This window comes from Sinocyclocheilus rhinocerous, unplaced genomic scaffold (genome assembly GCF_001515625.1).
Source record: "Sinocyclocheilus rhinocerous isolate Xijiao unplaced genomic scaffold, SAMN03320098_v1.1 scaffold564, whole genome shotgun sequence".
Classification (NCBI taxonomy): Eukaryota; Metazoa; Chordata; class Actinopteri; order Cypriniformes; family Cyprinidae; genus Sinocyclocheilus; species Sinocyclocheilus rhinocerous.
The window spans coordinates 1,778,472-1,794,907 of NW_015645070.1; the positions used below are offsets into that span (position 1 = coordinate 1,778,472).

The 16,436-nt window shown below is 36.7% G+C and overlaps 1 protein-coding gene across 1 annotated transcript in view; it reads left to right on the forward strand.

Moving 5' to 3' along the window:
- LOC107705413 (thrombospondin-2-like) overlaps positions 1-10,180 on the forward strand; it is a 23,381-nt gene extending 13,201 nt beyond the window's left edge. The window contains exons 11-22 of the mRNA XM_016508690.1: positions 1,303-1,430; positions 1,653-1,805; positions 4,348-4,566; positions 5,259-5,366; positions 5,455-5,614; positions 5,792-5,910; positions 6,001-6,235; positions 7,876-8,103; positions 8,206-8,477; positions 8,553-8,650; positions 8,732-8,871; positions 9,428-10,180. Of these exons, the coding sequence (XP_016364176.1) occupies positions 1,303-1,430; positions 1,653-1,805; positions 4,348-4,566; positions 5,259-5,366; positions 5,455-5,614; positions 5,792-5,910; positions 6,001-6,235; positions 7,876-8,103; positions 8,206-8,477; positions 8,553-8,650; positions 8,732-8,871; positions 9,428-9,435 (1,868 nt within the window). The 3' untranslated portion in view covers positions 9,436-10,180. The remainder of the gene's footprint in view (positions 1-1,302; positions 1,431-1,652; positions 1,806-4,347; positions 4,567-5,258; positions 5,367-5,454; positions 5,615-5,791; positions 5,911-6,000; positions 6,236-7,875; positions 8,104-8,205; positions 8,478-8,552; positions 8,651-8,731; positions 8,872-9,427) is intronic.
- The last annotated feature ends 6,256 nt before the right edge of the window (positions 10,181-16,436 follow it).

A 16,436-nucleotide genomic window follows, 5' to 3' on the forward strand; every position in this document is an offset into this window, starting at 1 on the left:
ACACGAGATTTCAGGACGGAAACATGTCAAATGTCTTGAAACAATCATCTGAACAGTATTGATGTGTGGTTGTGACTCCAAGCCGTTAAAATTATTAGAGAAATGCACTCCCGAAGTGGTTATTATGTGGCCACGTCGCCGCGCCTATTAATGGAATGGTCTTTCTCAGTCCTCAAACAAATTAAGAGCTACATTCGATTTTTTTTGACTGAACGCAAGCGCTTATTGCGATAGAAAACACTGTAACGGTTTGCACTGATTAAGAAATATTTTTGTTTGCTTGGGTGGTAATATTAGGCCTAACATATTAATAGGGAAGGGGGGCCCAAAAATTTGTTTTGCCTATGTCACGAAAAGAGGTATATCCGGCCCTGCATATTCTCACTCATAGACTGTGTTTGGCTATCTATGGGACCATATTGTGGATGTCCCTGTGCTCTTGTCCCCATTGCCGAGCCAATATTAAACCTTCTGCCTCAGCTCAGTCTGGTCACAATAAAAGTAGCAGCTGTTTAAAACCGTTAAAAGCTGTTGTTCATTTAGAGGTCTATTTTTACGCTGCCTTTAAACCATGATAAATTACAATAAAGCGGAAAGTTGAATTAGCATCTGATTGGGAGTTAGAGGGGAAATGAAAAGGCACGGTGATACACTACTGTTCAAAAGTCTGGGATCAGTAAGTCTTTTTCAAAGAAATTAATACTTTTATTCAGCAAAGGTAAAAGTAATAATAAATACATCTATAATGTTACAAAAGGATTCTATTTCAAATAAATTTAATTCTTTTTATTCATCAAAAAAATTCTGAAAATCATCAAATTTATCAAAAATGATCAAAAAGCACTATGGTTTAAATAAAAATATTAAGCAGCACTACAACACTGATAATAATAAGAAATGTTTCTTGAGCACCAAAAGCAGCATATTAGAATGATTTCTGAAGGATAATGTGACACTGAAGACTGGAGTAATTATGCTGAAAATTCAGCTTTGCCAACATTAAACATTAAAATAGAAAATATTTATTTTAAAATGTAATCATATTTCACAATATTACTGTTCTTACTACATTTTTGATCAAATAAATGCAGCCTTAGTTAGCATAAGAAACTTCTTTCAAAAACCTTTGAACGGTTGCATACATGTGAAATTCATCTTATCAATGGGCTCTATTATTTAAAGACCACTTTAGACTGACACGTCATGCATAATGTCTCTAGTTTCATCCTGAGATTTATGAAATGCATATCAATTTCATGAGTAAACTCAAAGCCTCTCCCTTTTTATTCCCTGCTTCCTCAGATGGTTGTCTATCTAACCCGTGCTTCGGGGGTGTTGACTGCACCAGCTCCACTGACGGCTCGTGGGAGTGCGGGCCCTGCCCTGTTGGTTTCCGTGGCAATGGAACATTCTGTGAGGATGTGAATGAGGTACAAAGGGAAAAGAGCTGGAGCTGGGAAAAGTATAATGTAGTTAGGGCTGTGTGACAAGCAATTGTTATACTGCATTACTCACAATTCAACACGGAAAGCATAGCCAAACAAAAATGTTCCTCCAGCCCTTGCTCCACTGATCCACTGATTTGAAAAATTATTCAGAAATGTTTTTTCAAACGTTTCCTAACATCTCTGTTTGCTTCTTCTGTCCTATAGTGTGACATGGTACCTGATCTTTGTTTTAAAAGCGGTGAATCCCAGCGCTGTGTCAACACAGACCCAGGATTCCACTGCTTGCCTTGCCCTCCTCGATACAAAGGCAATCAGCCCTTTGGAATGGGAGTGGAGGCTGCCAAGCTAAATAAACAGGTTAGTTATGCAATTTATGGACAGATTGGATCAATTATTGCACAAGTATATAAATGTGTTATTGCACAAGTATATAAATGTGTCATTAGCCTGGCTGAATCTCAGACAGCAAGCCTACGTGCCGCCCACAGTCTGTTTGCTGACCGTCTGATGCACATTAGATGATGTACAGATTTTGTACACAAAACTGAAAGTGCTAGTTCAAACGTGATGTATTCCATTTGTTTTCTGAGTTATGGTAAATAATCCATACTTTACTATTATTTTGGAATCAGCTATTTTATGTAAAACTGCCACTTCATGCCTTCTAAACAAAATTGTCTCTTCTTGTCTAATCGGACAGTTCTTTCCCAGAAATGACTGTGGACCATGCATTATGTTGTTTGTATTTATGCTAAAGTTATGGAACTTTTGCACAAAGTTGCTCCAGAGTGATAGTCTGAGTAGAAAGTGTATTCTGAGATATTTTGGACAAAGCATTTCTTCTAAATGAAAAAAATATTTCGGGCCCATAATGGTGGCCAAGCATATGGATCTTGCTCTAGTTCTTCCATTCCTCTCGGATTAATAAATTTTGCAGATTTCTTGGAAAGCTGACTCATTTTTGTCTAAATGTTTCATAACGTCCACAACTAATAGGTTTGTCACCAAGCTCCAGCTTGCATTGCTTTGATCCAGCGCCCAAGAGTAGTAAAATGACAAAGGGCTGAAAGGAATTGTCTCACATTTTATTGCTGCGATCCAATAGCTTTTCATATAAACTGCCCAGTTGTGCACAGCTGAAACCAACAAAATAGTAGGAAATGATCAATAGAAAGTGTTTTAAAACCCCTTAAGCTCTGTGGCGTTTTTGTGTATTTTCGCCTAAATTTGGCATACCCAAATTCAAATGTTTACCCTACACACATAGAATGGAGGAAATGAACAAAAATGGTGTCATTGTATAGAAAACCCTTTGAACTACAAAATATGGTTGTAATTCTTCATAAATAACATTATATACTGTATGTTTTAAATATTACAATAAACACTAAAAAAAAAACATTTTTTTCAGAATGTTTTTTTTTTTGAAAGTCTGTTATTCAGGTTCTATTTGCTCCAGCTCTCTGCAACTTATATTGTTTAATTCCACTAGGTGCCAAGATGTGCCAGAAAAAATTATCTTTCAAATAACAGCTTCTAAACAGGAGCTATTGAATTATAACCGAAGGGAGTAAAATTGTCCCTTTTTTGCGTCTAAAAGTGTCTTTGTGAGTTTCCTTTGCTAGCATCCATTGCCTACATGAACTGCCTCCTGCAGATCAGACGCGAGCTGCGCCGCTAGCTCCATGCTAACTGCTTCTGCCACAGGCTCACGGCTGCTATCTGGTCTTCAGAATGTGAAACAAAGAAATAGCTGATTATAAACATAGCACTGTAATAATATCCATGTATATTTACTGAAACGCATCCTGTACTGTACTTTACTGTCAATACATCGTTTATCAGATTGTTAGCTGTGCTTTTACATTTCAAAATAATGATTCTATCTAAAACGGAGCAAAAGCACTCATATGCGCTCACCAGACGCGCGTCCTTTCCTCTCCACCGCGCCGCTGAACGTTCTTCATCATCTTTAGCTTTTGGTTTACTGTCAAATATAAGTTTTATCCGTGCCGCCGATGCGTTTGCCTTCCAGCGTGCCATTATCGCCTTCAAAACAGTCAAAAAAACTACAAGACCCACGCTCAAAACAGCTCCAGCGCTGACCCGGATCCTCTCTTCTTCTTCTTCTCTCGAGTTTTTTTTGGCGGATTGGCAAACCAACGTTAAAGGTGCATGTCCGCCACCTACTGGTCTGGAGTGTGAAACGTACACGGTTCTCCCGGATCCTCTCTCTCTCCCTCTTGTCTATTGACCCAGAGGTGTCAAATTTCACGGCTCTCAGTGGCTGGCGCGCTTGAGTGGCGTGTAATCTGACCTATTGTCGCCCACTGAGCAGCCCAGAGTAGCCCAGAGTTGTAGAACATAAGAGCCGCTGGCCGGAGCTGCTATGATTTGGAGAGCGCGTGTTTGCCAAAAGAGAGTCTTTTTTTCTCTGGTGCGCTTCTGTTGCGCTTCTGTGACAAATCAAATTCCTGAGAATAAGAGCTTTATTGTGATATATGACTTGACTGTTTTGTGAAAAATATAAAAAATACACTATTAATAATTATTAGTTTAAAAAATTAAATTATTAGGCAGAAATTCGTGTGTGGGACAAATACATTTCTAAGCTTAATTTTACTGTTTTATGTATCATAAAACCAAAAGTAATGATATTCTTTGTAAAGAAGACACTCTAAGCTTTCAAATGATATGGGCTGATACCATATAAGGAAGGCTTTGCAAATGAAGCATAAATATTTTTTAAGTGATTTTGGACCCGTATCCGGGTTCGCAGAGTTTAAGTGGTTTCAGGGCCTCACAGCATAATTCCCAGTTGTCTCCTGAGGCTATGAACCAGTTCATTCACCATAATTGGACTGCTGTTAAGCATTTCTGAAGTCTGTTTATTTTTCAGGTATGCGAGCAAGAAAACCCCTGCAAAGACAAGACTCACAACTGCCACAGGTCCGCTGAGTGTATCTACCTTGGCCACTTCACTGACCCCATGTTTAAATGTGAGTGTAAGATCGGCTATGCTGGGGACGGCCTTATCTGCGGCGAGGACTCTGACCTTGATGGCTGGCCCAATCAGAACCTGGTGTGTGGAGCCAACCAATCCTATCACTGCAAAAAGGTAATAGAGTTATTGTCTTTTCTGTGGCTATAAGATAATTGACTAAACATGCGACCAATTAGGCCTAATTGCAAAAGTTTCTGAAAATAATTGCATTTTTGAAAGACGTCACTCATGCTCACCAATGCTGCATTTATTTGTTCAAAAATACATAAAATATACTTTAAAAATTACATTTTCCTGTGATGGCAAAGCTGAAATTTTAGCAGCCATTACTCTAGTCTTCAGTGTCACATGATCCTTCAGAAATCATTCTAATATGCTGATTTGGTGCTCAACAAACATTTCTTATTATTATCATTATTATGTTGAAAAGGTTGTTACTTCATGTTTTTTTGTGGAGACCATAATGCATTAACTTTCAAGATTATTTAATGAATAGAAAGTTTTTGAAATATAAATCATTATAAATGTCTTTACTGTCACTTTCGATCAATTTGATGCTCCCTTGCTAAATAAAAGTATTAATTTCTTTAAAAAAAATCCTACTTGTTGCAAACTTTGAACTTTAGAGTATAATTGCACATTGAATCCCTAAATTAATCCAGAAGTGTATTTTAAATAGTCTACTTAATTCATAGACAGTAAAACAGATGCTACATTAGTTGCATTCATTTTTAACACATTAAGTAGTCCTAAATGTTAATTTTCCCAACTAAGGAAAATAATATTTTTTTCCTTTTATCGTGCAGGACAATTGTCCCAACCTTCCAAACTCAGGCCAAGAAGACTTTGATAAAGACGGTCAAGGAGACGCCTGTGACAAAGACGATGATAATGATGGAATAATGGATGAGGGGGTAGGCAGACTTCTTAATTATATATTAATAAAAATTAGTCATGTTTTGTTTTTATGTAAACTAAGCTTTTTTTTCTCCCGTGCCCCAGGACAACTGTCCTCTACTGTACAATCCAAGGCAATTTGACTACGATAAAGATCTTGTCGGTGATCGTTGTGATAACTGTCCATATGAGCACAACCCTGCTCAGATCGACACAGACGGTAATGGCGAGGGAGATGCCTGCTCTGTAGACATTGATGGAGATGGTGAGAAACTACCACATGCATTCCCACAATTACTAAGTCAACAAAACTTGTTGTTTAAACCCAAGTGCATTTTTTAAAGTAAATATATAATATACCGAAAGCAATGCAAATGCCTCACAACAGTCAGGTGCAGATTTGTTGTTTTTCCAGATGGTTAACCGTTTGCTTGTGTTGCAGAGATTCTGAATGAGCATGATAACTGCCCCTACATGTACAATACTGACCAGAAGGACACAGATATGGATGGAGTGGGAGACCAGTGTGATAACTGTCCTCTGCTGCACAACCCTGACCAGGTACAACAGGCTCTATCTCAACTCTTTCCAGTAAACACAAGGAGGAATGTTTTGCAACAGTTTAACAAAGTCATTTGTATGTTTTAACAGACTGACTCCGATAATGACCGAGTTGGTGACGAGTGCGACAACAATCAGGACATTGATGAGGACGGTCACCAGAACAGCCTGGATAATTGTCCCTACATTCCCAATGCCAACCAGGCCGACCATGACAAAGATGGGAAAGGAGATGCTTGTGATTTTGATGATGATAATGACGGAATCCCTGATGACAAGGACAACTGCAGACTGGTGCCAAACAAAGATCAACTAGACTCTGATGGTGAGTGAATCTATTGCTTAAAATATCTTCAGTAGAAGTGTTTGTCTGAGTTTCTACTGACTGTGAAAAGAAAGGTTAGCACATGGATGCACACACAATAACAGTTATAGAAATGCTGAGACTTCATTTCTGTCTAGAAATGCAACAGTGGCTGAAATGTGAATTTTTTTTGTAAAATGGTAATTTATCTGCATGGCTAACTTTACAAAACTTTAAAAGAGTCAGAGCCAGTCCTCTTTAATCTGTTCATTTTTGTCCAAGTTTTTTTGGCCACATTTTTCCCTTTTGCATCCTTTGAGATTTAGACATATTTACAACTGGAAAATTTCCTTAAGTGTAGCCAGGGTCAAGGAAAATGATGTCACACTCTCACAGCTTGCATGTGGTTTGCCCCACTGTGCTGCATTTTGTTAAGGCTACCTTATTTTTTGTGTTGGTGGGAAAATGGAAACAGGTTACAGTTGGAGGTTGAAGTTGTCAGGTGCTAGCTTACTTCTCACACCTCATTATATTTTGTTTATTTGATAGTGTCAAGATGGTTCCAAAGAGAGAAAGTCAACTACTGTAAAAACAGACACATTAGCAAAGAGCTGGCATCTGTGCAAAAGCCTACTTGACTTTTCCCTTTTATTTGAGTGCTAAAGTCTGGATTTAATAGATTTCACATTTGAAACCAGTCATATGTTAATGTACATGACATGAAAAGACAGCTGAGATTGCTTTGTGCTTAAAGAGGAGAGCTGGGATACCAGATTAAACTTTCTGCTTCTTTTTTGTTACAGTATTTCTCCTTTTGGTGTAGCACTTACAATTTTATTACCCACAATACTCAATAATATAGTACAATATAATACATTTTAGTTCATTTATATTAATGTTCAGATTATGTACTAATAAATATTATAAAAAATAATTATTAAAATAAAATAAAAAACAGTAAAAATTAATAAAGAAAAATTTAATATATTACATGTAATAATATTCTGAAGTGAAGTGACATGTGGCCAAGTATGGTGACCCATACTCGGAATTAGTGCTCTGCATTTATCCCATCCAAAGTGCACACACACAGCAGTGAACACACACAAACCGTGAACACACACCCGGAGCAGTGGGCAGCCATTTTTTGCTGCGGCGCCCGGGGAGCAGTTGGGGGTTCGGTGCCTTGCTCAAGGGCACCTCAGTCGTGGTATTGAAGGTGGGAGAGAGCGCTGTACATTCACTCCCCCCACCTACCAACCTTTGGGTTACGAGTCCGACTCTCTAACCATTAGGCCACGACTTCCCCTGTACATTCCCCTGTAGTATAATATAAAACATTTTAGTTAATTTATATGAATATTCAAATTAATTAAATAATTATTAACCAATATATAATATAATATAATCACACTCGAAATTGTGGGCTGATTATTATTATTATTATTAATTGGCTAATTACTACTGTTTTTTTTTTATAATTATTTTTTAGAATATGTATTATTTACATTTTTATAAATCTAAATATTAATATAAATGAAGCATGTATTGTATTGTGTATGTGTATATGTTTTTGGTTGTAAAAAAGTAAGGATGGCAGATTTAACCACTTTAACAGATCTACTGATATGAATGATGAACTAATCTAACTTTATCTACAGGGGATGGAAGAGGCGATGTCTGCAGAGATGATTTTGACAATGACAACATTCCAGACATTTTGGATGTGTGCCCTGAGAACGACGCCATCGGTAACACTGACTTCCGGAAGTTTCAGATGGTGCATTTGGACCCCAAAGGAACTACACAAATTGATCCCAACTGGGTGGTCAGACATCAGGGCAAAGAGTTGGTTCAGACGGCCAATTCTGACCCCGGTATTGCAGTGGGTGAGTATGTGAGCTGTCAGAGTAGCCCGTCTGGTCATGATTTTTAATTAGAGTTTGATGTCTTTGAGTAAATGAGACTTCAGTGTTTTAATCGCTCTTCAGGTTTCGATGAGTTCAACGCTGTGGATTTCAGTGGCACTTTCTACGTCAACACTGACAGAGATGACGACTATGCGGGGTTTGTGTTTGGATATCAATCCAGCAGTCGATTTTATGTGGTAATGTGGAAGCAGATAACTCAGACGTACTGGGAAGTTAATCCTTCAAAAGCTTTTGGCATCGCTGGAGTTTCTCTGAAAGTGGTCAACTCTACCACGGGCACAGGGGAACACCTGCGTAACGCCCTCTGGCACACTGGTGACACTCCTGGACAGGTGAGGCTGACTGCTCAGCAAATATGACATCTGTTAGCATTCATGATAAGCTAATTGCTGCATGTGGTCTGGCAGGTCCGCACACTGTGGCACGACCCTAAGAATATCGGCTGGAAGGATTACACTGCGTACAGGTGGCATCTCATCCACAGACCCAAGACAGGATTCATCAGGTGATTAACGGGAAGGCCTTTAACTGCCACGTAATCTTGTCAAGTGTGTAGAGTTAACAGACCTATATTCCTTTTCTCCAGAGTGGTGGTTTATGAGGGGAAACAGATCATGGCAGACTCGGGGCCAGTTTATGATAAAACCTTTGCAGGAGGGAGATTAGGACTGTTCGTGTTTTCCCAAGAACTGGTTTACTTCTCTGATCTCAAGTACGAGTGTCGAGGTGAGTAGTTTGTCATAACAGAATGTGGCCGTTTATTAAAATGACACACTAATCTCTGTATAAAAATTTTATATATTATATACTAATCTCAGTATATCATTTTAGTGCTTTTATATTAATACTCAAATTAATTTTTAATAAATGTAAATGTTCATATAAATGAAGTAAAAATGCATTATTATATTATTTTATATTATATTATATTATGCCTATATTATATTATATTATATTATATTATATTACAGGAATTAATGATAAATATAATTGTAAAGTTTTATTATTATTCATGTGTATATGTTTTTGTTTTATACCTTATTTTTTAAAATGTATGTATTTATATAATATATTTGCATAAGTATTTGAGATTACTTATTTAGTAGCAAAAAAATGGGAATTGGTTTTATTTTTATTATTCATTTAAGACATTATTATTGTTGCTGTTGTTATTATTGTTATTGTTATCTGATAAAATATTGCATAGCATAACAGAAAAGACAAGCAAAGCCAAGACTTTCACTTGTTACAAGCCAGTTAACCACTTTTTTCTGCTTTTTAGATAACTGAGAAAGAGAAGAAATGACTCCCTTAAAAAACTATAGCACAACAACACATTTTCACTCTCTGACAAAACACAAAAGACTTTGGTGGACTACAAAAAGGAAACAGGCCCCAAACCTCCTCCTGAGGAGAAAGAATTAACTTAAATTACAAGCACATTTATGGGGATTTTTCTTATCAATGTTTTTGTGTCCTTGAGTCAGTATTTTTTAGCCAAAGTTTGGGTACGGTTAATTGAACATTACATGTGGTATTTCTTTACAAAATGAAACACAATCTAGAGGAAAAGCAATCACAAAGCTTCATCCTCTGACATCTTTATCACCAACTGCTTTACTTGCACAAGATTTTTTTACTTCCTGTGTATTGTTACAATGTGCAGAATTTTTTCTCCTTTGGATTTGTTGTTGTAATGAAGACAATAAGACATCTTTTTCTACAACCCTCGATTCTAACGGGTTTTGGGTTTTATCAGCATATAAATGTTTTAGAGACCTTTGAGATGAAGATGTTTATATTAAGACTGTATCATAATTACTTGTGTAAAGTATTTATATGACTCTTGCAATTCAGTATCAAGTTATGTCTGTTTTTTTTTTTTGCGCAATGCTTTCAGAACCTAGACATTGTAAATACTAATTTATTTGTTTACACTGACAAAATTTGACTATTGCAGAAATAAAGATTTTAAAAAGTACATTTTATTGCTGTGCTTCTAGACATCCATAATGCAATTTCATGCCTATGTAATTTTTTTACTTTTTCTAAAATAATTGTTTTTTTCTAATTCTTTTGATAGAAGTGTTTTTCAAATGTGAGAATGAGTGTGCTATTGTTTCGTTTAGTTTTTGTCCTGTGATGCCACACTGCATTTGTTACATTTAACACAGATTTGCTGGTCTTGAACCACTTTTTCATTTAGTTTCTTATGTTTTGTCTGTTTACTAAAGAAACTGTCATGGAGAACACAAGACGTGATAGGACGAACAGTTCTGTTTGTATCAGAGAAACAAAGACCCTCATACATAAGAGATTGTCATGCATCGTTCAGATTTTTGAGCCTGAACATTCATCTGTTTTGTCTTTCTTTTGCTTGTTAAATGATTTTATTTTCATAACCATTTTTATATTTTGTAAAAAGTGCAATGCCTTGGATTTTTATGCCACATCCACAGAAAACCTTGTAAAGTTTTCTAATGTTATTCTCACAGTTTTTTCTTTAATAAAAGGTTTAGACAGTTTTTCATTTGGACTGGTGTTTCGGAGAAGTTCCAAATACTATAATGGGATGCATGACTGTTTTTAAAGATGTCTATCAGATCATTTATGTGGCTTCCATAAACCCTGCATCGTGTCTTCCCTTCAATAAACAACTGTTTTATCTGTTCATGCACAAGTGACCTGAAAGTACTGGAACATGGGCCTATATTCACTTTCCTCCAAAGCTCACTTGAATTTGTTTTAGATCAGTACATGTGATTTTATGCCTTGGTAAAGTATGCACAGCCATTAGTTCAATGATGACATGAATGTTTTTGGGTGAGCTATCTCTTTAACAAGTCTTTTGTATACAAATAGTGCTACAAGGATGACATTCATAAGTCTTTTGTAGGCCAAAACCCAGAAACCAGGTCGCATTTCAGCACTTCTGGTTCAGTCGTCTTGAAGTCAGTGGGGGGGTTTTATGGGTTTTTGCTTGAAATAAGGCCTGTGGTTAACACAACTCCATCTTCACATTTTATTCTGCAACATAAAATACATCAGATTGTGATTTTTACATTTCATCACACCCAACAGGAAAACTCATCTACTTGCTAGTCAACTTTTACAGCTTCATTATGTTTATAATCGCTGTCTTGCTAACTCAAACTTTCAGGTAAAGGATTTTTAAAATAAACATTCTAATTACTAATTTGTTTTCCAATTTATCGTTTTGTTTTAATATTTTTTGTTTTATTTTTGCACTGAAATGTAAAAAAAAAGTGCAAATGAATTTGATTTTAAAAATTACAATAAAATTTTTTTTTTTTTATTTAATACATTTTAATATAATATAATAAAGCAATAAGCCCCAAGAAGCCGTGATTTACAGTGAATTTATAACAGCTGAAGTGGAGTAAAAACCTCCGTAAAACCTCTACGGCTGCTTTTATAAAACGGTTATTCCATATACGTAGTTAGGTTTCACAAAATAAAACAGAGCAAATAAAGTGTAATGATATTAATAATTAAACAGTATTCTTCCACCAAACAATGTAGCTCCTCAGAAACAGTTGTGGTTGTAACAAAGTGGTTGCCAAGCAACACACAAAGTAAACAAAGGTGTATGTTTGTAGAGTAATTTACAACAGCTTCGAACGCGGCTCAGCCAATCAGAATCAAGGACCAGAACTATCCGTTTTATAATTTGATATAATACAACATTTGCTTTTGGCCCATGGCCTCAATCGAGTTTGATTTTTGGCTCTTCGTATTAGTACTAGTAGTAATGTACATTTAAATACTGTGCATACTTACATTAATACACAATTAAACACTGACTGTTGCATCAACAATATGATGATATTCTAGCAATGATTTCCCACATTCGCCAACAAGATTTTAAGTGGCAGTAGGGTGACAAACGGAAAGCATAAAATCTTCAACAATATTCCAGTGATACCCAAAGACTCCAAACAAAGAGCACTGTTGTGCAAATGTCCCACAATAGCATATGAGAACCTAGTTGAAAATTTTTAATTTGCAATGAAATGACAAAAGCCAGGCATTAACCAGCTACATCCTTTCCCATGGTTTACATTGTAGTTGCATGCGCTAGCCATTTGTAAACCTCATCACAAATTTTGATCCCTTCTGCTTACATTTTAAAGGTTCCAAGTCTTTTGTGATCTCCAGCAGCAGGCACACTTTTAAAGTCTGCTTCAAAACACAAACTGACATTTGGGACTTGCAGCTGCTTTAGAGTCGAAGCCAAGATACCATTGATATCTTGTAAATGCGTTTGGCCAAAGAGACGTAAATATGCACATTTTAACAAGCCAGAAACACTAGCTTTAAGAGATAAACAAGTTAAAAGACTACTGTCATTCCCAACTACTGCTGTTAAAACCAAATGAATAGGGCACCAGGCCAGGATCTTTAATTATGCCAGTCCTCAAAAGTTAAAGTCTTTTACAGTACCTGGGTTCCCTCATGGACCTTAAGTGAGACATTACCAGGTTCTTTTCCAGAAACAACTGTTCTTTTACAAAACAACTTCCAACATATGGTAGAAATTAACTCTTGCGTTTTAAATCTTCCTCTTGCACACGTTTCACACGCTCCGTTCTATAATCTTAAACTGTCTCATTCGGTTTGCAGCCTTGTTAATGTGTTTAGCACTACATACAGTCAAATACAGTGGAAGACCTGCACCAAATGTTGCTTTCTATGAGCAATAATCCACACCTGGGCTTCATTTGGTAAACATTAAGGTAAATTCTTCTTAAATTTGGCCTGACTGTGAATTTTCTCAGTGACTGACGTTAAAGTTAGCAAGTGCTGTCAACCAAATAAATGTTAACAAGTGGCCGAGCACCACAGGCACATAACTTATCAGAGCCATGCAGTTTAGCATGGAAACAAAAACAATGAAATGATTACAAGTTTCTGCAAGGCAACAGATACAGCTAGATGAAAATCCTGAATAAATTATACTGCACTCTGCACAATAACATGGCAAAAACAACTAATTTAATAGCAATCCACAAGTCATAAAGAATATCGTATGGTAGGCTATCTGCAATCCTTCATTCTGATTGGTCAATAGCAGATGTCAGATTCTAATATTATGATATTCATAATATATATTAATTGTTGTCTATGGAAAAATACATCACATGTCTTTCGTATCACATCACACGCTCCCTCTCATATTTTTCACAAATATAGTACTGCCGCCTTTTTGCGTATCGGTTATCAGTTGCAGACGTCTTCAGAGATAATATTATATTGCCATTATATTGTTGCAATGTTCGTCTTGTTACTATGACGGTTATTTTGTACATTGCAATGGACTGTTTGGAACATTAGGCTACGTCCACACGAAGCCAGAGCTTTCCCTATCCGATCTTTTTTTTCACCTCATCTCAAGAAATATCTGCGTCCACACGAAACCGACACAAAACGATGTAGTATACATGCCAGACCAGCATGTGGCGCTGTAATTCTGCCACAGATATACACTAAAACCGGAGAAGAAGACTCGGACTATGCGCAGAAACCTTGCGCGCGGTATACAAACAAACATGGAACAATACATTTATTAATCTGTGTTAATGTTAGTTAATAAAAAGACAATCGTTCAGTGTTTGTTTATGTTTTTGTTGCTGTTACGTGACGTAGCGGTGTCTGACTAGGGGCGAGACGTGGGCTGAAGACGTCATCGTTTCAGAAAATATATAAGCTGTGTCTCATTTAGAAGGATTCGACCTCCGGAGGGCGCAGCCTTCTAAATGAGAAACAGCTATGGATTCGCTGTCCACACGAAAACGCAAGGGCGGCGTTTTCAGATTTATCCACTCCGGGTCCCGGTTTAAAAAAATATCGGTTTCACTCTCCCAAAACGCCGGATCCGTCTGGACGAAACGCCTATACGATACAAAATGTATGCGTATACAGCTAAACGCGTCTCCGTGTGGACGGGGCCTAAGGTAATATACAGGTAAAAATATACATGACCATAATACGTTAGATCAAAAGCATAATAGGGTAGAACGTGAATGTAAACGCACTCATTCACAGGGTTGTGGGGAAAGTAAGTGAACTTTACCTTGTTGTCGTTACCAGGATGATCCACAACTGTTTTTTGTTCTGTAAAGAATTTCATGAGTACCAGTTAAACTGTCAATTGTTCTTCAGAACAATTCTTCAGGTCCTGCACATTTGGTTTTCCAGCATATTCAACCCTTTACAACAGTGACTGAATGATTTTGAGATTAATCTTTTCACATTAAGAACAACTAATGAACTCATACACAACTATTAAAGATGGTGAAAACATTCACTGATGCTTAAGAATGAAACAAGGGGGTGTAAACTTTTTGAACAGGATGATGATGTGTAGTTCTGCCTCATTTTGTTAAAATATCATATTCTTTCATTTAGTACTGCCCTTCAGAATCTACAGATGCATGTTTCTGAGAAGACAAAATAAGTACATTTTACCCTAGTAAATAATAGATTTTCTGTGTGCTTGTTTGGCAAATAGCCAAGTATTAAGTGGGGTAATTAGCTATGGCAGTTATTGGAAAATAAACCCCAACTGGATGAGCTGCATGTCGACACAGAGCTAAACTGGCCCTTACATGCTTTATATAAGCTATTATTTGCATACAAATATGTGATGGGTGGTTGTGTCTGATAGCCAATTATAGCTGTGATTAATTTTCCACAGCCAATGTCTTATTGGCTCTGGATCTGTTTTGTAAGCCTGCACTCTCTCTTTTATGGCTGTCATTAAATACAGCTGTCAGATGATATATTCACACTTCTGCTCCCCCTTGGCGCATGTCTGCATTGCGATGGAGGTGTATGAAAAGTTAAGATATAGGCCTGTGCTGATTTGCAGAAAAAAAAAACTACTTGTGCTACCATTGAAGTATAATTTCCACTTTTTTTCTTAAGCCATAGAAACCATCTTGATATAATGTCAGCCAAGTTCTTCAGTTATGTCGTTACAGAAAAAGGGCATTTCATTATGACTTACAACAGGATGGGTAAATATTGTGTTCATGCTTGACATTGCTGGTTGAGTTTCAGTTTACCTTCAGAAATATTTGCTTGTCTGGTTGCAGGGTTCAAAGAGCTGCCCAAACAGCAATGGTCGGAATGGCAAGGGTGTTTGGTGTTCTGGAGAATCGCATGTGAATGTGAAAACAGTAAGTAGTTTCCATTAGACCAGGTTGGAAGTTCAGTATCCTGGAAGGCAAGTAAAAAGGCTTTGAGCTCCTAACATAAACCAGCACCTTTATGACACAGACACTCGTGACTGCTTGAGTTAACAGCTGAAAGCTCTGCCGTAGCTTCTCGGTAACATAAAGCGTAAGAGTTTATCTCTGACATTCAGGTTTGTACATGGGCTCAGGGTGCAAAAATGTCTTGTACTGACTCCACTCACCCGTTGACATTTATCAGGTTCACAATGAGTACAGCCCAGTTATAATTCTAATAATGAATCAATGAATAGCAGGTCATGCTCTGTGGAAAGAACAGAACTCCATAGATGTTCATAAATTAATAATCCAAAGGTGTGGCATGCCAAATCCCTAGTTTTTCCAGAACTTAATGGTTCTCCAACTGCTGAGGGTGTGTGCCTTTACAGCACAGAAGCCAGACCTCCCACTGTGCCTAAACCACAGTTTTATATACGGCCTGCTGCTAGACACAATTTTCAGAGTTCCCCCACTGTTTGCTGTTGCCATGTAAGCATTAAATATCTTTTATACTCTTATCGCTAATGGTTGACGATATATGGTTGGTTCACTTTATAATTCAAGCTGAATCAATCCACTGTCTGAAGAACAGACAAACGGACAGTGAGTAAATTATGACAGAATTTAAATTTTTGGGTGGACTATACCAATTCTCTGAACTATAGCACACTAGTTCAGAGAATTAGAGGACACTGAATAAAGAACAGCAGTGGTTGCAGATAGATGAATAAAGCAAAACTGCACTCATGTACAACTCACAAGCGAAATAAGTATTAAATTAGCTGAATGTTACAGAAGCAATTATATCATCTGTACAATGGCGACCTCTACTGGAAAGTATTCTCTGTTACGACATTAAATAGCTTAATGTGTTACTAAAAAAAATTGTAATGGAAAATACAATATATAGATTTTATTTTAATAGAATATAAAAATATATAGAATATAATACTTAAAATAACAATATAGCCTACTTATATTAATAATGTTTTATTTTATTAACACTAATTAATAATAATAAGAATACTTATATAT